At 38.1% G+C, this 26,399-nt stretch overlaps 1 protein-coding gene across 1 annotated transcript; it reads left to right on the top strand.

Moving 5' to 3' along the window:
- The first annotated feature begins 236 nt into the window (after positions 1–236).
- LOC145782920 (uncharacterized) lies at positions 237–24,713 on the top strand. Its single transcript, XM_082594680.1, has 20 exons — positions 237–271; positions 1,315–1,505; positions 2,590–2,815; positions 3,444–3,636; positions 4,613–4,883; positions 5,074–5,290; positions 14,498–14,635; positions 14,897–15,063; positions 15,511–15,679; positions 15,974–16,097; positions 16,640–16,841; positions 17,331–17,452; positions 17,788–17,912; positions 18,186–18,333; positions 18,952–19,057; positions 19,636–19,770; positions 20,394–20,703; positions 21,107–21,240; positions 21,713–21,851; positions 22,492–24,713. Exons 1-20 carry the CDS (start codon positions 242–244, stop codon positions 22,603–22,605), a joined length of 3,261 nt encoding a protein of 1,086 aa, XP_082450806.1. The 5' UTR covers positions 237–241; the 3' UTR covers positions 22,606–24,713.
- Positions 24,714–26,399: the final 1,686 nt, after the last annotated feature.

Genomic DNA, 26,399 nt, shown 5'->3' with positions numbered 1-26,399 from the left:
GAACGCATGAAAATATTTGATTTTGTACCCTATACTTTTATAGAAAATTTACATATTATTAAATCTGAAATCACATGAAACAGGCATTTTGTTTCAGGAAGGAAAATTGACTGCTGGCCGGTACAAACTACTAATACCTATCCATGCTCGTCGAGCTGCTGTACCTTTTACAAGACAGGCCACGTCTTTAAGTGATACAGTAGGAAGTACTTTATCTTCACCTTCCATACAATCACCTCAAATGTCACCACCAGTTCAGCCAACTGGAAAGGTAATACAGTAATCTGAAGCTTGATCATGAAGCTTAATCTGAAGCTTGATCACTTCAAGGAGTTTTATGAAATAAGAGTTACTTTTTGCCAGGCTTTTGTTAAATAATTGCACATTTGGATTAAGTGGATAAGATTTAGAGGTAAACAAGTTTTATCTTCACATTCAAATGTCAGCTGGCTTACACTGCTACTTGGCTCGAATGGTGTCAAGCTGGCATTTTTAGCATTTGATCAAATTGCTTTTCCATACAACTGAACCATAGCCTACTAACAAAGTACTGTAATAAAAAAACAGTTTAAAATTGAAGTTTTCAGAAATCTTGTTTGAAGACTTTTGGCTCGGTTATCAAAGCCTTTACAAGTATGCAAAACTGCCAGAATTAAGCTTGCAAAGAAGCTTTCTCAGTCCGAAGGTAAAGATTCCAACAAAAAATCAATACGATTACTTGTTTTTTGTAATCATCATCAGCTAGTCATGCCACTGCTGACAGATGATCTCCACATAATGTTTCCACACCATTCTGTCTTTAGCTGTTCTCATCCAGGTGATGCCAATCTTTTCTTCAATGTCATCCTGCCATCTTCTTTTCCATCTTCCTCTAGTTTGTTTTGCATATCTTATTGTCCATTCTGTAGTTACTTTGGCCCATCTGTCTTTCTGTAATCATGATGCAGCAAAATGTGTTACTTAGACCTTCCTATCCCTTGTGTGTCACTATTTGTGTCAATAACAAGATAGCTTGGTAAAACTGTCATGCCAGTATATGGGCTATCTTTGATAAAATTAATAGTGGATTGGTTATCCCGAAGGATTGATATTTATTACCATCATGTTCATGACTTTTCTTTGGGTACCCAACCCATATTGAATAGTAGCCTAGCTGCTTTTAAGGGATAGTATCAAATTTTCCTATTGTTTCTGCTTTTCCTCTATCGATTTGCACCGTGGATATCATATGAAAACATCTGTTTACTGGTAAAACAGCCCAGGTGTATCAACTCAAAAAATCACAAATTTGGTAAAAATACTTTTATTTTTCAGAAAAGATTGACTTTGGACCCAATTCGCAACAAGAATGTAAAATTGGAGATAGACATTGTGCAACAATATCTTACTGAAATGGGAATTCCAACTTTGTTGCGAGATTTAACCACTCAGCTTCTTCAAAATAATGTATTACCATACAATCCATACCCTGCATATATTCGAAAGTTTCGTCGGTTATCTGAAAGGTCAGTTGCACTATTTTCACCGTGTCACGTTTCTCTCTTTTTTTTACACGTAAAAAGACTTTAAACGATTGATGATGTTGTATACTGGAATATAAAACGTTAGCCTACTAAATAATCGAATAGTTCCACTTTTGAGATTGTAAATAGAAATGCTTGAAGGAATATATCACGAATGGTTCAGTACTTCCAACAGATAAACAAATGAAATTCTAAACAGCAATAACTTCATATCATACCATGACAATTGCGATAGCAACTTCGCAATCAACAACAACTTTTAGAATCGACTGTTACTCTACTTTTACAGTAAGTCACCGATGACAACGCTGTATGAGAAGTATCTATTTACGACTGTCACGATTTCTTTCTATCTCTTACCAGGAAAAAGACTTGGAAAGATTCAATGACGTAGTTTAATGGGTTATAACCGAAAAGCAGTCAATTAAATGTCGAATAATTCTACTAGTGGAATGATAATCTAACTTCTTGAAGGACTTTAACGAACGGCTTCTCAAATAACTCTAAATTCGAACACAATTTATGTCAGCACCAATTCTCATCTACTTGTATTCAATTACTTCAAGTCTCAATCACCAATAATTTCTGCATCAACTACCAATCCACAACTCATAGCACAACTCTCATAATCAACTCATAATATTCATTACGCAAATTACACCACTATTTATAAAAGGTTTGTTCGGTCTAGTAACTTCGAGAAGGTTACGTAATGTTGCATCACACGAACTCATCGTTCGGTCACGTAGCATTGAGCGGCATAAACAAGCAAGTTTAAAGAAGACTCGAGATTGTCACGTAGGGCCGAAGGTTGTAGAAAACATGTTACATATTACAGATTTCGTCATCAGAGGTTACTTTAGGTCAATACCCGATAATAACACATCGCTCAAAATTCCATAATGAAAACAGCACATTCTGTCAAGACGCAAAGCAGCCCGACGCGAGGCCTTGCACATTGATTGTGACAACGACACAGATAGGTCAAATGTGGAAATCGATTTGTTGATATTAACATTTTTACAAAATATATACAGTGTAGTACAGTACAAACGTGTAATTCCAGGTTTCACATCAGAAAAAAGTCTTTGAAAGAAATGAAACGCAAGCTTGATGTTCCCATCATCAGTCTTTCCAACGGTGTGCTGGCGGGAGTTAGTCTTCCTGATGTGAATATCTGGGGATTGGAGCATATTGTCGGTCATATAAATCCTTCCACCGTACAGTCCTATCATAACTTGGCATCTTCTACCGTCACAACCGAACAAGCGTCTTCAAAAGCAAATCAACAAGTGATTTTTCTGATTGAATTATGAAACTCTTTAAACGAGATTGTGCATTTGTAGTAATATCATATATGGAGAGTGGTCCTTTATTTTAGGCAATTTATTTTCAAATTGTTTATTGCAGACCGTGCTTAAAATTGTTAGGAAAATATTATTCCAATACCATACCTTTTAATGTTTGAAGGTCGCTCAAGCCACCTGAAATTTTTGTACAGTCGGCAAAGGGATTTCTGTGCATTAGCACGACTTTTCACATTTGTTTCTGTGAATAATCAACGCCATTCCAGGCCACTGAGAACCTCTATTAGTTCACGTACCTATTGTTTATTGCTATGAAGAAATTGTTCCTTGTTATGGGTTTATTCACCCAACACGTAAATGAATAATTGATGAGTTTGCGGTCAATTGATGTGTTGTTGCTAACTGTCACTTATGCTTCTACGCAAGTTGCTTACTCTTTATTCCGAACAAAAACTCTGTAAAATCCAAGTAAGTCTGCAGAAAGTTTTGAAATTTTGAAAATGATTCTGCAGAAGCTTTTACATCAAAGTAAAACAGGGTTAAATTGTTACTTTTTATTTTCCGTTATAGCAAACAAGGACGAGTTGCTATTCAATTTCTTTCATTTTTTTAGGTGTCTGTTCTTACGTCTGTCTACGGACCGGCGGTATTCAACAATTCATTTTACAAGGACTCTGCGAAAGTTGACTTGAAAGTTTCAGTAATCGTGACGTCACCAGATATGAAGAAGGCTGCAAGAACTTTTGCACTTGTTGTGGTCGAAGACCTACAGAAAGTTTACATCGACGAGTCGCATTTTTTGTTAGGTTAGTTATTTTATTATCCTCGAAGACGCAAATTTGCTGCCTCACTTGTCATCTGTCTGCAAAGTGCATGTAAATGATGCAATTGTACTGCGCAAGATAATGGCCAGAGGCATATACTAACACGGAATGGCCCGTTTCGGTGAGTCCGATTCGGTGAGTCCGATTCGGTGAGTCCGATCCCTTAACGGGGGATTTTTTCAATTTTTTTTTAAATTATCGGGTACCGTAGCCTATTATCATTGCCGTTTTAGGGTTAGGGGTTTGGAGTTAGGGTTAGGGGTTAGAGATTAGGAACTCACCGAATCAGACTCACCGAATCGGACTCACCGAATAGTAGCAGACCCATACTAACAGGGGGCAAGGGAACCCCCCCCCCCCCCCCCTGGCAAGCAAAGTCGAAACGTTTGACACGTTTTACATCATTTACATTGCAAGCATAGGAGGCCTGTTTTCACTTGCGTTTGTTGGCAATTTGCAAACTTTAATATTAAGGTTCCTGTTATTTTTGTTAGTTACATTGATAGAAACGCTTCATTTCGTGACAAATTATGTTTGATTGTTCTGTTTCCACGTCAATCGCGATGACTTGCAGACGGCACTACCGTATATGGTCAGGATTGGCAGGTTAAGAACAACAAAAGTAATCACTTTCGTGGTTTTATCCACTTAACATCTCCCCGGTACATCCTAGTTTTTAGCTTACGTACGGTGTTACCTAAATGAAATTACGGCCATCTATACTTTTCCTCTACAAGTAAAACATATCAACCCAGGCTTTCTGTTCTCACTTGTGGGTAATTTTTTCTTGGGCACAAAGTTGCCCATGCCGTGCTGACACGGTTAGCAATATACCAGTGATACAAAGGTCTTGTTTTGTTGCGCACGTTTAGTGGTAGTGTTGCTAGTGAAAGTTCAATCCTGCTGATTGCCACCACCACCCTTGCCGCATTTTACAGCGACTATTTTAATTTTTTAGATTTACTGATTCCAGTTGAGAAGAATGGGGGCTGGCAGAACCGCAACTTTTCTCGCTCAGATCTCATAGAGCTATTCTCCAGCCATGCATCACAAACGAGTGGAATAGAAAATCTGATTGCAAACGCTGTAATTGCTAAAAAGCGACTCTATCTAAGTCTGTTATCACTTCAGCCTTCCTCAAGCTCAACCAAATACGTCCTTGTTACTAAACTCTACGACTTGTTACTTCTACAAACACCTACGGGATTACCAAGTGACGGACAAGGAAGGTAATCGCATTTTCCTAGTTTTTGTTGACTGTTTTAAATGTAGTTTAGATGACCATTAATTAATGCTTTTCATTGTTTGACAAACCAATAATAATATGTATTACTTCACCTTTGTTTTATTTCATGTCTGAAGCTAAATATTAACACAAAAGAGATTTAAAAGATTAACTTAAATCAAACTATCCTACAGGCGGACCCAAGCTAGTGCACCCCCTCGGTTAGTTCCGAGTACCCTTCCCTATCAAGCACTGTTGGAAGGATTGTTTCTTGATCGTTCACAAGCAGAGTTGTATCTCTCAACCTTTCAGCAATTTTACACGGCGGCGTCGAATCCAGCGGCTGGCAACAGAAGAGGTCCTTCCAAACTAGATCCAATGCATCCACAAGTGTTAAACACAGTGACAGAGGTATTTTGACTTATTACTGGTCGATGGCACGTCGATATATTAAATAAAAATAGCAGTGGGCTATAAATGGGCAATTTTTAGTTTTGCTTTAGGGACAGTATTTTTGTCTTCCATTTAACCTATCTCAACATAAAATGACAAAATTTTTGGTCTAAGTTCCAAGAAAAAAGTGTGCAGGGCGAAAATGCAAAATGGCCGCCATTTTCCCTGAAAACTCACGTTTTTAGCCATAATTTGGTTATTTTGGGGTATATTTACCTGGTTGTAGTGTCTTACCCCATGTTTGTGGGGTCAGGCAATCTGTTTAAGCTATAATAAGTAAGGTTTAACTTCCACGTGTAGAGTTATGATATAGTTTGACAAAATTACCCACTTTTTTAAACCTATTTCGTGGTTTTTGTTTTGAGCATCAGCAGACTACAAACTGTATCAAATTGTCCTGCTTTCAGCTAAACCAATAAAAAACTTCAAAGGCACTCTGCAGGAAGTAGCTGCTGCAAATGCCCTTGTAAATAAGAAGCCCACAATAAAATTAACTCTACACTTTGACACTACACAGAGAAGTAGGATAATAGACGATGATTGGCATCTATCTTACTTCGGTGATTCTCATCTTAAAATTTTTTAATGATGATTACACTGAATGTAAGATGATCTCTCTACGTCCTCTCTTCTTTGCCTTTGAAGATAGAGACTAAATAGTTGCCCTTATTGTTGAGACGATAAAGAGACTACAGGTAGCTGCCAATGACCCTCACATGACTGCAGTACGTCTTTGGGAGCAGATTGATGCCCTCAAGACAGCAGCCGCAAGCAAAAGTCTCAAGATTGAGATATGTGTTGCAGAACAATTTGCTTTGTAAGCCCCATACATGTGAACGGTTTGATACAGACAATCTCACAGCTATGGCTGCTCTCGAAAACAAAATTGGTCTTTGTAAACTCATTGTAAAGAGAGAGCCAGCATTGCAGCCTACCTCCGGAGTCCGGAAAAAAATCTGTGGTTGAAACTGCTCTGGCAGCTCTTATAAAGCTCTTAGCCCATGAGGGAGATGGTAAGACAGCATCTTTAGCAGAACAGTTTGCTTTGATTTCAGAGGAAGCTGAAGTATATAAGTTCTTTAGTCTCTACAAAGAGCGATGTTTTACCCGACTTGAATATCAGGCAGGTGCAGTCTATGATTACATTCCGCACATAAAGCAGTTACTTTCCAAGACACCGCTTAATAATCTTGTTAGAGCTTGTAAAATTTACCTTGAGAATGATTTCATCATAGCAGGATTCAAAGCACTTGCAACTTTTACATACCAAGTGACAATGCCCTTCCTTGACTGTGTGGAACGAGCAAACCAGGATTTGTTAATTGACATCCTTCTTCAGCTCTGCAGTGACCTTGCTGAAAACAAGATACACACCTTTCGGGACTACTATGTAGAATGGACACATGTGAAAATGGAAGACAATGCTCCACAAAGCGATCATCTTCTTCTTGGCGAGATGTGCAATTGTGCATCCAGGCTGGAAAAGTAGAACTGCAGTGCAAGCGTAATTATTGGGATGTTGATCATAATGCTGCTTGAGCAACTCCTCTCCATACACTGGTATCAGGCAACGAAAAAAACCTTCCGACAAACTGCTGGAATGCAGATTGCAGAGAGGTACTTGGCCAAGTTTGGTTATCTTGCTTCACAATCGGCCAAACACTCAAACATGGTGTTCAAGGCAAAGAGGATCAAAGATGACCTTGAAGAATCAATGAAGTTTAGCGGTCAACCACTACCAGTACTATTCTCAAACAACTAGATTTAATGGAGGTGACCTGAAGCTACAAGCAGAAACAGAAGAAAAAGCAAAGGTTGAAAGAGAATTTACAAAAGAAAGTGAGAGCCAGTGATTTTATTGACCAACTCGTTGTGAAATGGAAAAAAAAACATGGGGGGCCTTTACAATTACATTTGTCCATGAAGTAAAAACTCTTGTTTCTAAACCCCACCTGAGCTGAAGACATTCTTAAGGCAAGAAATCCAATATTAGAGAGTCACCTACCAACATGATGCAGATGTCCGCAGAGATATTTACCAGGTCAACAAGGTATCCCAAGAGGAGATGATTGAGAACCTCACTGTACTCCTTGGTAGAGATGTACCGATATATCGGTATCGGCATCGGTATCGGTGATATCGGCCATTTTTTGAGTATCGGTATCGACATTGGTATCGGCAAAATTTGGCCGATACTGTGGCCGATACTAAACATGTAATAAAAAGGCGTTTGCTGCGAATTTTCTGCAGAAGCAAAGATATAGATTTTTTAAAGTAGTAACTAACGTCACATTGATGTAGAAAAATAAAAACCTGTTCAAATTTTTGATACCTCACACTCCCATGACTTCATGCGCACACCTTTTGGCATTGTTTGCTTACAGTGATTCTTTCACTCAAACAAAACGTTTTGTTTCAGAAGTTTTGCGTTGTTCGATTCTTAAGTTGTGAAGGAGACTCAATTTCCCCAATATTTATCATTTATGTTTCTTTTTTACTCTCAACAGAGGATAAAACCAGGCCAGGACTGCCCAGGTGGCGGAAATGTGTATAATTTTGCATCGTTTTTGCGTGGCTGGACGTTTGGGGGACCCGTGTAACTTGGTTCATTTTGGTGGGCTGGTTCTGTCGGTTTGTGATTTGGTTTCCGCATTTAGTTATGGTGGACTCGCCAAGCTTGGGCAATGTCGTGGCGGAGTGGGTGGGAGCGGTGAGACTGCGAGTCCTCGCTGGGCTGGTCAATAAGTGGTCTTGATGCACCTGGGATGGCGGCCTCGTTGTGGGGGGAGCGTTCTTCTCGGCTGTCGGCGCGGTGCTGGGCACTCACTGGTTTGGCGGGCTGTTGCAATTCGCTGGCCATAGCGGTGTGGCTTCCACGCTAGCCATTTAGACCATCCAATCAACTATATGTTTCTCGGCAGCCGTTTTGCAGCAAGAATTGACATCGACAAGAATTGAAATGGCTAGTGTGGAAGCTGCACCGTTGTGGTTAGCGGGTCGCAGCTGCTCGCTGTGCTGGTGGGTGCTCGGCCTTGTGCTGGTGGCCGGGAGGGGCGCTCCTTTCTTCGCGGTGGGGTTGTCGTCTTGGGCGCGGCAGGACCGTTTTGATTGGTTTGGTGAGGATTCGTGGTCCCATTGCTTTCGTGTTGGGCCTGCTAGTTCTGCCGTGGAATTGTTTGGGCTTGGTGGGTATGTTGCAGCGAGGGGTGGAAGTTGGGTCGCGGACTGGTGGAGCCGGCTTGCTGGGGACAGCCGAGTTGCATAGTTTTTTTGGACGTTTAGCAGCGTGGGGGCGATGCGGGATTGTGCATTTTTGCTGCCTGGGTGGTCTTGGCCTGGCAAAAGCTTTTCAACCAAACGACAAGCGCCCTTAGGTTGCATATTACTTGTCGAATAGTTTTTGTACGACTACACAAATCACTTGGTTTACATTTTACATCTTATTATCAATTATGATAGCCTATTTGGAGAGTTTGCGCAAACACTTTATTTAATTTTTCAGAAACCCCAATGATGATGTAATGTTTCTTCCCTTATACCCTAGTCCTCAATTGTGGTGGCCTTTCATTACTAAAACCTACTATTATGACACAAAAATGCGGTTGAGATTGGATTCTTGAATCTTTAATAAATTATACCAATTGAAAGCTTTTTTTAATAGTTTTATGCAAATAAGGTAAAACTTAGCATTTGATATAATACCTTGCAAATACCAAAATTGCATCTTTTTGTAACACCAAAGTATCGGCCAAAATATCGGTATCAGTATCGGTATCGGCCTAAAAAAGTGATATCGGGATCGGTATCGGCCACAATATTGGTATCGGTACATCTCTACTCCTTGGAGATGATTTCCAGGTTGAGGAAGCAGTAGTCTTCCCTTGTGAAGAGGAAATAGTGCAAACACTTACAGGAGCTAAAGAGGCAGAGGGTCAGTATAATGAAGGCCTGGTGTTCCAGCCAAACCAGTCACTTGCCGTCATATGGGATGTGGGAGAAAACAAAAGATGGTACATTGGGTTTTACCTTGACGACAATAGGGATGCAACATTTCGAGTGGATCATCTGATGCGTGCTGGCATAGGAGATGAAACTTGGCAGCGACCACCTGGCACTGATGACCTTCAGGACACCATGGAGCAACAAATTGTCCCTGTGACAGTTTCAGGAACTTGGGTCTTTTCTGGGAGAACCCAATGTTACATTTTAAACAATGCTCCTGAAATTGAAACTGTGTTTAAAGAAACCCAATAAAGGTAAAAAAAACGATAAATTTTGTAAAAATTAGTATTAAGTCAACCTCCAATCGTCAGTGACTTTTCTGATATGCACTAACAGATTGCCTGACCCCACAAACATAGGGTTGGACACCAGAACCAGTGAAAACAACCCCAAAATAGCAATGTTATGGCTAAAAATGTGATTTTTCATGGAAAATAGCGGCCATTTTGGATTTTTGCTCTGCACACTTTTTTCTTGAATACAAGATCAAAAATTTTGTCATTTTGTGTTGAGATAGGTTAAATGGAATAGAAAAAAACTGTCCCCAGTGAAAAATAACAAAAAAAGTATTTTTGACCCATGTATAGCCCACTCCTAATAAAAACAGTGTCTGCATGGTGTAGAGTTTTTACTGCCCTTAAAAAAACTGATTTTCTTTGCATTTGGGTGAACTTGCTTCTTATTCATTGCACTACCCTGTTATTGATGATCGTTTACCATTTTGGAATTGAGAGTTTGCAAATGCCTTTCCAGACCATTATGAATGATGTATAAACATTATAAATCCAACTTCTTCATCCGTTCAGTCGTTTACGACTCTCGGTCACTCTATACGTCATCTTTCTCCAGATCTCTCGATCCCACGCAGTCTCCTTCAATTCATGCACTCCCATACCACTGTCATTTACAATTGTGTCAAGCCATCTTGTTTTTGGGCGCCCCTTCCTCTTCCTCCGCTGACCAAACCAAGCATGATGTCTTTTTCCATTGATTTGCTTCTCATTATGTGGCCAAAATATGAAAGTTTCTGCCTGACGATTCTAGCTTCTAGGGATATGTCCGGTTTAATTTGTTCGAGAATTTTCTCAATTGTTACTTTGGCTGTCCAAGGAACACGCAGTAACCTTCTTCAACACCACAATTCAAATGCGTCAATCTTTCTTCTGTCTGTTTTGTTCATTGTCCATGTTTCGCATCCGTAAGTTGCAATTGGGAATATATATAATAGTTTTGATCAGCTTCTTTTTTGTTTCTAATTTTATATCCTTGCTCTTTCAAATGCTATTCATTCCAACAAATGCATTTCTTCTCAGCGCTATTCTTCTCCTTATCTCTGGTGAGTTATTAGAATCCCAGCTTATTTTTGAGCTTAGAAATATGAATTCATTCACTGTTTCAATTTTTTGATTTTCGATCTTGATATTTATGTTATCTGCTTTACCAGTTGTTATAATTTTTGTTTTTTGATGTTGAGTTTCAATCCAGCCCTTTCACTTTCTTTTTTCACTTTGATGATTAAATCTTCAAGATCTTGTGCGTTCTCGGCCAAAAGGGTAGTGTCATCTGCATATCTCAAGTTGTTTATAATTCTGCTACCGATTTTCACTCCTTTATTGGAATTATTCAACCCTGCTCTCCTCATGACCATTTCTGTGTACAACTGTAGTACTGTACATATTAAATAGAGAAGGAGATAAAATGCACCCTTGGCGTGTTCCTTTTTCAATTTTAAACCAGGCTGTATTTCCGTATGCTGTTCGAACTGTAGCTTCTTGATTTTCATACAATGACCTTATGAGTTCCAGCAGGTGCATTGGTGTTCCCATGTCTCTCAGACTACTCCAAAGAATGTTATGTTGGATAACATCAAAAGCTTTCGAATAATCAATAAAACACATGTACAGTTTTTTTTTGTACTCCCAGCTGGTTTGCATAATCCATCAGAGATTTGCAATTTGGTCACGGGTACCTTTGCTTTTTCTAAATTCAGCCTGCTCATCTGGCATTTCTCTTTCAATAATTGAGCCCTGTCGTTTTTGGATGATTTTCAAAAGAATTTTGCTTGCATGAGGTATTAAGGCTATGGTTCGATAGTTTGAACATGTCCGTATGTCTCCTTTCTTTGGAATTGGAATAAATATTGATCTTTTCCAATCTTTTGGCCATTCTTGTAATTTCCAAATACATTGGCATAAGGCCAATAGTATTTGAATTGGCACATGTCTTAGTAATTCTGCTGGAATTCCATCGACTCCTGGTGCTTTTTGTTTAGATAGTTGGTGTCTTGCCCAGATAACTTCTTTTTCCAGTATATCGGGTTCAAGGTCAAACTGTTGACTTTTATGTTCTTCAATCTGTGGTTGCAGTTGAGGGTCCTGATATAACTGCTCAACATATATACTCCTTCCACCGATTCAAAATTGCTTGTTTGTCGTGCAGATCTCCATTTTTCCCACGTACTGTAGCATTCTTGGCCGTGAAGGTTGATCTTGCTTTCTTTACTTGTGAGTAAAGCTCTCGCATGTTCCCAGTTTTACTTGCTGATTCCATCTTCCTACATTTTTCTTCCCAATATATGTTTTTATCTTTCCGAGCTTGTCTTTAGAATTCTGCGTTTAGCTTTTTGAATTGTATTCTGTTTCCATTTGCGTTTGCTTTCCTTCTATGTTCTGCTATATTAATTGTTGCAGGGGAAATCCATTGAGCAGATTTGGATGTCTTTTTACTCGGTACTTTATTTGCAGCTGCGTCCAAGATCTTTTCCTTTATATTGTCCCTTATCATATCAGCTCGCTTATTTTCAGTGTTTAGAAATTTCAAACTGTTTTCAACTTCAGCTATATAATTTGGTCCAATCTGTTCTGTGTCATATATCATGTTTCTTTTTTCTTGTTTTGTAACGGCGTTGCAAAATCGTACTTTTAGTATGGTTACTAGCAACTGGTGATCTGTTCCACAGTCAGCTCCCGGATGTGTCTTTGTCGCCAGAGTGGAGCTTGACCATTTTTTTGGCATAAAATATAATCAATTTGATTTCTGTATTGTCCGTTTGATGAAGTCCAAGTGTACAATCTTCTTTTAGGTTGTTTAAACATTACTTGTTGGTTATTGAAAGTTGATGTTCTTGGCAAAATTGAAATAATCTTTCTCCTGATTCGTTTCGGTGACCCAACCAAACCCACCGGTAATTCCCGGTTCTAATGTACCGTAAACCGGGGTGGCTTTGGCCCTTGAGGGTGACGTTGGCCCAAAATTTATAAAATTATATGAAATGGTGTAATTTTCTGACATGTTTATTTTTATACTCAGTTTTGGTGTCAAATGAAAGATAACAATCTGTATTTTCAATTTCAGGAATCAGAACTATAAATACAACTAATATAAGAAACTTTTTATGATATTATGTTGGGCAGGTTAAAGAATGTCAAACTTTTAGCAAAAAAACATTCTCAAACTTCTCTGCCAAAGTATGTCAAATATAATTTTCTAATTATTATTTTTCATTTAATGTGGGTTATTGGGATGTTGTGATGAGGTGTATATTATATACTTTTTTGTTTCCACAAATCCTTATATCTCAGATAAATGCCAAAGTGTATAATAGTGTATAAAAATGGCGTTTTCGCGGTGGCTTTGGCCCAACGGCAGTTTGTTTCAAACTTCACCTCCGACTATGCTAGAGAAAATGTAATGAATGTGAGTCAGAAGTATTGTATATATATACATGCTTATTAAATCACAATCAGATTAGGCTAAATAGTATTTCATTCATAATTTCATAACTTAAAAAAAACGTACTCACCCTACCTGAAAATCCATGATTAAAATAAATGTATCTGTATGCGTAATTGTCAATGTGTTATATTGTGACATGCTGTATAGTGTATACTATACTGCCATTTTTAACCCGGTTTTGGGCCAAAGACACCCTCCTGACTTTGTTACATTGTTCAAAATTAAATTTGGGTAGGATGGGAAGGCAAAAGCAGACATGGGCCAAAGTCAACCCAACCACGGGATGACTTTGGCCCAAGTTTTGTTAAAAAAAACAAACACGTCAAATTGACATAATTTAAAAATTATTTTTGGGTTATGATAACAAAAGAGCTCTGTTTACAATATAATAATATAAAATCAACCCTAAGTCATTAGGTAATCAGAATATCAGAGAAAACATAAAAAAAATGATAGTAAAATTGGGCCAAAGCCACCCCGGTTTACGGTACTTCCAATTTTAGCGTTGAAGTCTCCCATAATGTATATAATATCTTTTGTAGACTGTGTTTGCTTCAAAGTGTTATGTAGATCCTCATAGAAGTTATCCAAATCTTGTTCTAGAGCATCTGCTGTAGGAGCGTATACCTGGATGATTGTAACACTGTAAGGTTTTCCTCGAATTCGTATGGTCATTATTCTGTCACTGAATACCTGATAGTTTTCGATGCATTTCGACACTTTCTTTGTTGTAATAAACCCAACCCCTCTTTGTCTTGTTGTATCATTGCCATAGTAATAAACAATGTGTTCATCAGAGTTGAAAAAACCGTTGCTAATCCAATGCACTTCGCTTAACCCAAGGATGATAATATTGAGTCGATTCATATCGTTTTTTATGATTTCCAGTTTTCCTGTATTTAGTCCATTGACATACCATGTTCCAATTTTATATGGTTTAGTGAAGCGTAGAGTGGTAATTTCACTGCAAGCCGTTTCAGCAATTAGGGGACCAAAAGGCTTTGCCCTATTCACGTCATTAGTACTTGAGTTCATTTGACCTTCTCTTTGTTTTTCTCCAGTAGCTTGATTGGTACCGTCCAGCCTGGAGGTTCCACTTTCTGGTACCATTTTGTCTCCACTTTTTCGTTTTGTCATCATAGAGTATTTTGGCAAAAGTTCTGGGGTAGGTTTCCAGGTCTTTCCCCAGGCCAGAGCCGTTTAGCCAACGTATATAGCATACGTTGTTGCTACCTCTCCACCACGTTGAGGAGAACGGTTGGACTTAGGAAGAGGAATAAACTTAAGAAGAATAAATTCACTTAAGAAGAAAGACTTAAGAACTTAAGAAGAACTTAAGAAAGACTTAAGAAGAATAAATCCAACAGAACTAGTCATTTGCTAAAGCTTCAGTATGTTTATTTACATGTTTGATCATTTGTCGATCAGGCTTGGCAAATGAAAATCGCAAGTCAAGATCTGGAGCACAACGCATTTCCAACCGTGCACTACATGCTGCTGTTGCACTTGACGCAGAAAAGGACAAAGACTTTTTCCAATCACAGTGAGGACGACGTTGCGATTCAGGTGTGCAATCTGCCGGATTATAAGATTGAAAATAAAATCACCTTTCTTTGTTTTTGTACATTATTTTTACACCCTGAGTACTCACTGGCTTGTATATGCCAGTATTAAGCTTCAATCCAACACACTAACCAGTCCCTTTTTATCGATTCAACGTCTGGAGACGTTGAATCAATCTAAAAAAGACTAGTTTCGTGGTTGGGACCAGTTTGGCTCACTCACCATATCAATATCTTCACTTGAACAATTGTCCCTAACTTTTAGATCTGTCGGATCCACGAAGGAACAGCATTTAAACTGAACAACTTGCTGGTGATGCAGTCTGCCGTTCACAAACTTCAAACTAACCCACATGATGACCAAACTGATCTCCTTGCCAATGCGATGTCGTGGTACTCTTCTCAACTGTTCGATATCTTCCAAACAAACTAGTGAGTTTTCTACTTTTTATGACCAGGAACGACTGTCATTAAGGCCCGATCGAACAAAAGTAGAATACCGTACTCTATACTCAAGTTTCACCCTTGTTTGGAATCATCAGTGGTGCATATTCATTATCTGTGTTTTCGAACACCACTGATGATCCTATCCACACTCAAATATGGGTGAAAATCGAGTATGGGTCTTCCTTTTTTTTCATTTTTATTATTATCTCTGCCCATCTTGTAATTTTGTCCATATGTTTTAATGACTTAGTTACAATGGTTCCCAGCTCTAAAAGATACGTTTTTTTCTAATTGATTTAAAGATCTATTTTTGCTTGCTTTGCAAATATGTTGTTTTGGCCATTCAGTGGGTTTTTTTTTACAAAGCATTGCTAAGTCTCGGAATACTTACTACCTATTTTTTGATACGTTCTAAATCTTTTCAATTCTTAGCTGCACAATGTCGTCAGAACTGAAAACATTGGAGAAATTTACTGAAAGAATTCTGGACAAACATAACGGGAAGCCATCTTTGAAAGACCTACAGCAGCTGTCCTTCAGCATATCATTGATTTCGTTAGGATACGTCGAAGACGCGCTCGAACACTGCCCGGCTATTGTGGTAAGTCATCGCCATTTTGAAAGGATAAACATTAAACAATGTACAAACATCATTTTGGAAAAAAGTTATTGTGCATGCGATGTATTCGATTAGTAATTATGTGATCCAACGCTTTATTGAATTAATTAATGATATATAATTTCCTTCACTCGTCATATTTACCATGACAACAGCCATAGCTTTCATTGCATTTTTTAATTGTTTTGTTCTTTGTAGTATGCACATGAAACAATTGTCACCGCTCGTAGGAATGTAGGTTTGTCATTATAGTAACATAGTTACTTACATCTGCAGAACCTCAAAGCACGCATGAACGCTTTGTTTCCTCATCTTGTCCCACGCCCGGCTCCAGTGGAGAAAGTATCTCATCGTCAGCATGGTGTCAAAATGCAGGGGTGGCAAAACGTCGATAACATGAGTATGGGCTCGCCTTTTTCATTGAAATTAGTGTTTTCTGGTTTGCAAGGCTCAAGCCAAAGCTTCACAAGCTACCTGTCACAAAGACTGATTAGCTTTCTGTACAAGACCTTACTGAAAGAATAAAACTTCAACATTATTCATAAATATTATTGAAATACCTTGTTCTAAAAGCCTTGAAGTTAGGTTGAAATGAAATGCATGCTTGTTGCTTAGCACTATCAATAATTGTGCCTTGAACTCTTAACACTTTGACTAAGTAGTTGCATCACAATATTGTACCTAAGCCTTGAGATTTACCTATACTAGTACAGGTATGTAAACGTATTTGATGGGCCGATGTACGAGTGTCAACATGCTAGTATGTATTATACTAAAATGTTACTTACCCAGCGGGCAAAAGTTTCTCATTTATGTCATTTTACGATACAAAGGTAGCACCGACAGCTTGATATAGTGAGAACCTAATCTTATCTCCCGATGCTTGGATCCAGTGTGGGACTCACCTTACTTTAACAATACAAAGGTTTATTCGCTTTGCAGAAGTTGACAAGCTGTTGAATATTGCCAATTCCCAAGCTCCGAAAGCCATCGCACCCTACTACACGGCGATGCAGTACTGCTCTGACATGCGTCTTGATCTTATCCTCAGAGAGTTCTTGCAACATCTTCTGCTGAAGGAAGACTATCTTCCTCCGAATCCTCATCCCATTTTCGTATCTTTGCTTAGAAAAGCAAGCATGAGGTGAATTGGAGATGCTTTGCCGCATGAACGCTTGTTCTAAGCAAGCGAATAGTTTTTGTCATAATTTTTTATGGTGTTTTTCATTCACTATACTGATTTGTGTTTATTTTTTTTATTGTTTCTTGTGATAGAGCTTATGTTAGAGTTTATTTTGTTGTAGGCAAATAATGTTTCTAAACAAAACACAAGGTTTGACATAGTATTTCAGATAGAAAACCAAGTTTACATGATTTGTAAACTGGAAATATATTTTGTTTGTTTCATTTCATTTATTGGATGTAAGAAAATTTTTTTTTTTTTTCAAGCTCTTGAGGTTATCAATTTACAGTTTAAAAAAATGGACATCAATTTTCAATGGATTACTTTAACAGCTTGAATATACATTACTAAAATAGTGTACTAGCTAGTATGACTTAACGTAGTACAGTATAAACATTGTATTAATAGTATAGAGATGACGAAATGTGGCGAGGAATGATTTTTTTACAGCGTTCAAGTTTTGTTCGAATCCGACGCTGCCGTTGCAAATCGTGTCTTGCAAAAGAAAATCGTTCTGGTTGGAGGTTTGAGTGACGTCAGCAATGTGACGGGGACATCAGCATTTGGCCAGAGTATGAGAAAAGTTTCTAAAGTTTAACTTGGCAGATTTTTTAGTTTTTGTACCTAAATATATTCTGTATAATACAGTAACCTAGCTCAGAGGAAAGTATATTGCCGCTAAATTTTAAACAAAGAGTATTTTGGTTGATTTAGTGCTGTCTTCATGCAGTTCTTACATGGCGGCCAGTAGCCTACTCGTTTATTTTAACTGCTTTTTGCGCATTGTTAGAGTGGTGAGATTTTTTGACGTATGGTGGTAGCGTTGATTTTTAAGCTCTGAATGGTTTAGCCATGCTGTAAAATCTTTGAGTCTCTGATGCAAATTATGATTCATTTTTGTTACCAGGATCTGCTTTGATTCTTCACAACGTGCTGGGATTCAGACAAGCTAACGAACTAGCCGCTCAGATACTCATTGCACCTCCTGGCGACACTGTCACTGGGCTACCATTGATTCGTGGACCATTTCAGGTGATTGCTGTGTTGCGTCCCGTTTAACAAACGGAATGCCTTTCGCAAATGATGAAGAATTTCCCTTCTTTTTAAAGCAACGTTACTCATACACTTTAAACTCATCGAAATAGCCGTTTACAAGTGATTTTTTCAGCGGCAATTTGAACCTTGCAAACTGAAAAAGACAACTAAGTTGACGTGAAAGCGTAAACACTAGTGTAAAGCGTAAACATTAACTCAAATTGTTTCATTTTCGTTTCAACATGGCACTTTTGTGACTCGTTGTTACAGGTGATAGTCTGCAGTGCATTGACGTCACCGAGTGTTTACTTCGGATCGATTTCTCCCTATCTCTCTTCACTTGACGTTGATGAGCATTGTTACATCAAGGGACCGCCCAACCAAATTAACTTGGCTTCTACCTCGCTTGCACAACTAGGTGAGTTAATCGTAGACGTCGCTGTAATAGTATCCTGATTGGAAGCCAAACGCTGCCGTCCAAGATGAGGCCTAAAAAGGATTGCCATATTGGCGTTTTTTTGTATTGCGTTGACAGGCTATTTTGAGTTTGGCATGTTGACAAATTTTTGGCGTTTTTTTTTAGCATTCTAATAGTTATATCAATTCGCAGCAGCCTATTTACGAAACATCAGGTTTGAAAAGGCAACTTTTTCCGAATGTTGATGATGCTTTTCATGATATTGCATTTTGAGCTGATTTTGTCTACAGCATGATTACTACCATAGCCTAATGTGTTGCAACCGTGTCATATTTAACCTGAGAAACCACTAAAAAAACTCCAAATTTCTCCAGTTTGGCGTTGAAACAGCCAATATGGCAATCCTTTTCATGCCTCATCTTAGACGGCAGCGTTTGGCTTCCAGTTCAGATGCTATAATAGCGACGTCCACTAGGTAACACATGCCTTTTGTTAAGTCCAAGCATTGAAAATTGAGATTAACTGGACCAGTTGGGGAGGCATTAGGCAAAGCTTTGTAATTGACTTTATTTGGCTCTGACTGACTGAGCTTTGTAATTGCATTTCATTCTGTTTCAGTCTTGTCTCACTTGGAGAATTTAATTCCGCGAGGCGTCGTACTTCACGAAGTGAAATTCGGCAGCGTCACTTTGAACCTCAGACACCTGATAGCCACACCGGCAAGGTGAGACTATGTCTTTAGCACAACCGTAGTACATTTCTTCATTTAGCGTCTGACATAATGCATACTGTAAGGTGGTTGTTTGCAAAAAGAAATATTAATCTTTTACAATAACTCCGTTTTTACATCACTAAGTTAAATCAATTATTATCATAAATAGTTTCTTGCTCACTCAAGTTTTCTCACATGCAAAGTAAAGATTACAAACTTTCACTGACAATTTTTATTATAGCATGAGTATTGAAACTCGATTATCTCAAAGACATTTTTTTAACTTGGTCCACTTTAAAATCAGCTGTCCCAGTTACTTGAGAGTGTGCTGAAGGAAGATTTGAGCATGCGCATATATATAAGCTTCACAAAATGCTTGTCCAGACAATTTGTGTGTGAAATCTATTTTATATCAAATTAAGCCGTGGGTTCGTCGCTTTTATATTCAAGAAATAATTGAAATTTGTAACCTGACTTTTGTAATATTTTGCTTTTAGATCAAATTTATGTTTTAAAGTTTTACTTCAGACAACAGATAATTAAGTTTTCTTGCATTTAAAATTTGATATTACATTGTGTTTTTTTTTCAGATTTGAGAGTGAGTACGCGGCTGCTGTAAGCGGAAAACAAATTATTATCTTTTCAATTTTCTACCCCCTATCTTGGCGGTATATACTAGTGACAAAACGAATGCTTGTCTACTTTGCTGATAACGGGAGCAATCGGTGAGTTTTGTTATTTCCAACCTGCTGTAAAATGATCTCTGCATTAAATACACCGTAGCCTTTAAATACATTAACTGATAGCAAAACACTTCGGCAGTGAGCCTATTTCGAAATCGGCCAGTTTGGACTTATTGAGCAAGGTGGCTTATAAAGCGGCATATAAGATTTTGTGAATGGTCGAACCCATACCAACAAGCATAAGGTGGTTGGTCAATAAGAATTGGTAAGAGAAGGTCATCAGTAGTCGATTGCATCATTGACTGCCTTGGTGCAAGTTTACAAGTTACTTGTTGACAAAACAACGTTTTAAAACTTGTGAGGAAAGTAACTAACCGAGATGTCTTTGTAAGCATTGTTTTTGAATTAATTCAAAGAGGGTCAAAAATTGAGATTGTTAAGTGGGGTGGGGCATATGTTTATTTAGCAACATGCCCACTACCATTGCATATCGTGTGGGGCTTAACGTTTAGCTTTTAAAGCGGAAGCTACTGTGTTTCATTCATATTTATGCACAAAAAGCACAGGGAAAGTTTCAAATCAGTTTCAAGTAACAGTCAAGTATGTCAGCACTAGTTATGCATCACTTTTAGCGTCATTGATTCTTTAAAAAAATACTTTTTCAGAGTTACTCGGATGTTTTCACACACCTCCAGCACAGACAGGAGAGCAATTTCAGTCTTTCTTCATCCAGATGATGCTGGATTTTGTTTGCGTTCTGGAAGAGTCTTGATTTCGTCATTGAAAAGCGCAGTTCATGATGCGTGGACAGCACGTGACTGGCCACGCTTGATCAAGCAAATAACATGTCACGTTGAAGTGACGTTTGGTGATAGTGCTAAGAATCGATCATCAACTGCTTCGAACACTGATGAAGAAGTTTCAAAGTCACTTCTCGCCTTTTCTTATCGATATCACAACGCAACCCCAGGACAAGTATGTGGTTTGAACGACTCAGAACAAGCTCTTGAAACCCTAGCATTATCTTTCATAGTATATTGCATCGTTTTAGTACATGCAGTTGGCTTTTAAGTCATATTTTACTCACTATCAAAAGCGGTTTTCTAACGCTTACTCTACATAGCAGACATCCAAAAGAAAAAAATGAGATGTGTAAATGTGAACACTGAACAGCCCTAATTGAATGTGCGTTTCATTAATGTGATTACAAACGAAGGCTGCTGCATGGTATCTACCATCCAGCAAATTGTCATTTTTTACAACGATAGAACGTTTTCAGCCGTTGCTGTCTGTTGTAAAACCGACCGTGCCGTTCCAACCGTGACACTGGCTACCAGATGTTATTGTTATTAGAGCAAAGATAAAACTTCTTTTTCAGATGGATTATTTGATTTCATTGAATCATGTCCTGAGAAGCTTATTTGAGCAAGCTACTTCCACATTAAAGGAAACCACAAACTTGGCTTCTGTGCTCAATCCAAACCTTGTGGAGCAAATGATCGAAGAATACATGTAAAAAATTTAAAACTTTTACATGTGTGGTAAAATAAAATATTTGTGCTGTGTTGTCTGTATCTTCTTACTTATCGTTTGCATGATTGATTTCATTAAAGACATTGTCATTTGCGTAGCTGAGTGTTAAAAACGCTTGCACTTTGGTTCGACACTGGTTGAGCGCACGTGGCTGTGTTTTTGGCAAGACACTTAATGATACGTCTGAAGGTAACACGAAAGTTTCTTTTCTTGTATTTTGTCTACGTAAGTATATATATGTCTTTAAAGTTTGTCTTCAGTTAAGTCAGAGATCCCTGAGTTAAGTATACTATATAGTATACTGTATTTTGTCTACGTAATATAAATGTTCAACCGCGGGGCATTAGTCGAGGTACAAAAAAGTTGAAGACATTGATTCAAAATGAATCGTGATACACAATCCAATGGCTTTGATCGTTCGAGGTAAAGGTTACAAATTACTTTTCTTCAGGGTCAAGTTGAATGAAATCGTTTCTCGCGAATCCGCTTTGGCTGCGGCAACTGTCTCCAGTTTTCTTTTGAACAAACTTCGAACCGTCGCATTTAGCGACAGAAACAACAATTCCCTGCTTGTGAAGTACGATGAGCAGGTAAATCATTCTCTGGTTTTCGTAGTTGACCAGTTTTTAGTCCAGTTCTTCCGTGGCTTGATTGTAGCCGCGGTAGGTTTCTAGTTTCGATTTCTTTACGTGAAATTAACAAGGAAATGATGTAATTTAACATCCGATTTCTTGTAAATTACTGCTCTCTTAAGAGCAGGCATGTAGACCAGCGCCCTTCAACCTTTTTGTCATTACGGAACCTCCTGATTTGGTTTCGCGTTTGTCACGAAACCCCCACTAACAAAAATTTAGATTGAAACAATAGCGTTCTTGTTAGCAGCATAACAATGAACAGGTGACTCAACAACTATCAATGTTTTGCTGTTGACTGCACTCAATCTCTTGTTTGACTCCAACTATCCTACTTGGAGTGTGAATGCGGCACGGTGATCTAAAATATTAAGAATGGCGCATTAATATATTGAAGCAAGAAACTAATTTCCCTAAAAAACGAGGAACTCTCACCGAACCTGTTAAACTCACGAAACCTCACTACATATAGGCCTACTTCTGAAACCTAGGGATCCGTTGAAGAGCACTGACATAAACCCAGTTTTAGGAAAAAATCATTGCTATTGAAGAAATATGTTTTTATCACGTTTATAATCTAGTGAATTTTAACTTTCAGTCCATTGAAACATTGCGAGAGGTCAACGGCCACATATTGGCATTGAGAGACTCATCTGGTGAAGACTTGGTCACCGCATCGCAGGGAATACGAACTCATTTAGATGGCTTGTAAACTACAAGACTGACAGTGAGTTGAATTAGCCTACAGCCCTACATCGTTTTCATCCAAACAGCGAGACGCAATTGGTGCGCTGTAAGTTGTTTTTGTTGGACGATATTGTACTATTGCTTTCAGAAAAGCACTGTATATCATTTTTTTAATGTTTTTATCTTGGAAACACTGTGATGAGCAAGTAAGATGGTAAGGTTTGAGCTTTTGTATCATGCTCGCCTATAACTCATCCTCTTGTGCCGAAAGTTTAAAATTATGAATGGAAAGAACGAACGCCAATAATGTTCATGTTAACCCATCGCCATTAGTGAATGTATTGTATATACTTTCAACTGTTGAATAATCCAAATTCTTGAAACTAAAATTTCAGCACAATAGGTCTCTATTGTGCAATATAGGCTAATTGGATCAGGTATATTGAGGCCTTTATTATTTATCCGACATATATTCTTCTGCAGACGTTGATATAGTGTAGAAAAGACTAATTTGCGAACTCAAATGGTATTCGCAATACGCCAGCAAACAGTTTCATACGGTTAATCAGTTGTTTTTTGATGGGGTATGAGTAAAACGTTCATATTTAAATTTTTTTTCAGCTTTAACATTTCACTGTATGTTTTGTGTTATATTTAGGGAGTGTTTGAAACCAGTTTTCTTTGTGCTGAACTAAGTTAGGCCTACCACTGACGCAGTGGCGTATCCTGGTTGGTTGAGCAAGGGAAGCAATAAAACTCGTGGGGGAATAGAGCGTGCCGATGGCACGTGTTTTCTAGGGGGGTCCGGGGGCATGCTCCCCCGGAAAATTTTTGCAAAATTACACTCAAATAATGAATTATACTGCTTTCTGGAAACACTTTTAGGGTAATTTTTGTATGAAATTTATTAGCACATAAACAGCTATTAACTTATTAAAGGTAGCTCTTACACACGAACGAACAAAGGGCAAAAATGCGACTATAATTAGAGAACACCAAAAACTCAGCTACAAAGTCAAGTCTAGCTTAGACCTCACATATCCTGTCTTATTCCAAAGTCTATCCAGCCAGGATAACAGTGTAAAGCCAACATTTGGCTCAAACTTTTGCTTACAAGGCCGACATTATAACCATAACAGTGCCCTAGATTTTCTCATTACATAGCTCACTGGCACAACATCCAACAGAACAGAGTTGCCAGACTATGAAAAAGTCTTAAAGCCAAAATAATACAAAGAAAAGGCCAAAACAAAGAAAATATTAGACAAAAAAGGCCAAATGGATATATTTACCTGTTTCTATCAAAAATAATAAAATTTACATATATATTTTATAACTTGTAGTGGATTTTAATAAATTGTAGCAAAAATAATTCTGAAAGTAGTCCAAAAAATAGCAAGTTAGCCTATAAAAGTAGCGGATGAGTTTTGATCCGCCACATTACGAGTATTAAACAAGTATAGAACATGTATTGAACAATGATGAATATGGTTTCATCTGGTAAGGTTACAATATTAGAGAAATATTGATTATTGTGCATTTTAAAAAGTTATTTAAAAAAAAACTAATTCGCGGAATTTGGCTAATCTGGCAACCCCGCGACTGGAAGCAATTTTCAAATCGCTTCCAGCGATTAGTTAAAAGAAACGTAAATTGCGAAACTTTGCGCTGCTTTTTTCCTTTCTTTCAAACTTGTTTCTTCTTGTTGCAAAAACGAGAGCAACGGATGCAATACGAATCTTCGCTTCCGTTGGCTTCCAACTTTTTTTAAATTAAAACCGAGTTCAAAATCATACGGGGGGACATGAGTTAAAAACCGTTCTAAATCGCATTTAGGTAAAGAAATTACGAAATCGTTTTACTGAAAAATATCAGCTTCTCTTTTTCAATTTTGACAGGGGAAGCAATGCTTCCCTTGCTTCCATTGAGGATACGCCCCTGCACTGACGAAACATAATCACGTGAATTTTTCTATTCGATGTAGCCTACTTTATGTGAAACTTGGTTTAAATCAAGACAAGGGTATTATTTGAAAACAAAAATATTGTTTTAATTTTCAACAGTGTTGGTTCTGGTTTTGTCGTTTGTCACACAGATGGATGCTTTCTAATTTCGATAAATACACAGCTGGTTCGACTACTTCTGGTATAATATTTGCAAGGCATGACTATTGACCAGAGCATGGAAGGTTACGTAGTTACACCTCCATACTCCTCTCCTCCGTATCGGCAACTGAACTCTTACCGCAATTGTACGATTCTCTTTATAACTTGTTTGATAGTCCTCCCAGAGAAAGGCGGGTGGCCACCTGTCAGGTGTTCAAGCAGCAAAAGTTTAACATAGCTATTTAAAGCCAAAACGTCCAGGTGTCAGATGTCCATGCGGCTACCAAACGCACAAGTCCAAAGCAAAATTTACGAAACTAGAACCAAAAATAGAACCAAATGTTCAATCAGGTCATACACAGCAAACAGTTCCTCTTCCATTTTGACTCAACATGAGCAGACCTTGAATCAATATAAAAAGGAACCGATAATACTGATTGGGGTGTTTGGTGCATGTATGACCAAAGCCAGAATCAGAAGCCCAAAACAACTGTGGAAGTGGAAACTGGGTTTTTAAAATTTCTAGATTTAACGGTCACGCGTTCTTTTAAGGTCATAAATATCGACAGGTGAAAACAATGCAAATCAGCACTGGTCACTGCAAACTTATTATTAGAGAAGTTATTTCTATTCATGCTGGTCTTCATAACTCTGGCAGATCTATAGGCTACCGTTACAGACAGCAGTCTATTTAGAGCTAGTGCAAGACGCTGATGATCACTCAGGTAAATGAGCATGCTGCTTATGAGGAGGATGCTTTTTCAATGGCAGATTCTGGTAGTGACTAAATTACTTCATTAACTAGGCTACTACCAGTACGGTACCGTAGTGATGTTTCATTAACCTAGTAGCTAGGCTACCGGTAGTGACGTTTGTGACTAATTATCAGTATCTCCAGACGGACTTTCTGTGACTGCAACTGATGAAAAACTTGTCCCGAATAGCCTACACACGCCTGCTCTTGCATTAACTTACTGATAATTAATTTCTTTAACTTTGCATCTAGAGTCCTTGTAGGCCTACCTACTGCACTTCAACTGTAGGCTAAGCAGTGCACTAGCATAATTAATGTAACACGGTGGCCTAGGCCTACCATATTTTCATCGCTTACAAAGAGGACACGTTTCGCCAAAGAGTAAAATACAGGTAGCCCACGTATGAAGAATTTTTTACATCCTTTTGGATAATTATAGACGCATGCAGGAAAAGTTACAGTAAAAAAACATACAAGTTTGTTTGTTTTTAGAAAGTCGATTTGATTGATTTATTGTGTGACAAAATGTGATGTGATAATGTCATAAAAATGTGACAAATCAGGCAGTATCTGCAGGTAGCCATGCCTTAACTTTTTTTAGAAAAAAAAGGATCAGCTTTACGAAATCATAAAATTACTTGCACGAAATCAGGGATCTCTGCACGAAATATACAGTAATTGAAGTTGTATACAGCGGTTAATGAGATGCCAAGGACAGACTCAACTAAAAGGCTGTTATTATTTCTTTCCTTGTACATTTGTGGCTGCCTCATAAATTAAAGTCATTCTACATTTGCACTCGCATAAGTTGTAAGTATCTACAGTATATGCCACGATTTATTTTGAAATAGGGTACATGTCATGCATAGTGCACTTTGGATTATTTTTCGATTTGCTTCACTTGACAAATTAGCCAAACTATTAAGTTGGTAGCAGTAGCGTAGCCAGGAATTTTGAAAG

This window comes from Aplidium turbinatum, chromosome 14, assembly GCF_918807975.1.
Source record: "Aplidium turbinatum chromosome 14, kaAplTurb1.1, whole genome shotgun sequence".
Classification (NCBI taxonomy): domain Eukaryota; kingdom Metazoa; phylum Chordata; class Ascidiacea; order Aplousobranchia; family Polyclinidae; genus Aplidium; species Aplidium turbinatum.
Note: the sequence above shows the minus strand (reverse complement) of the source record. Positions and strands in the feature narration are given on the sequence as shown.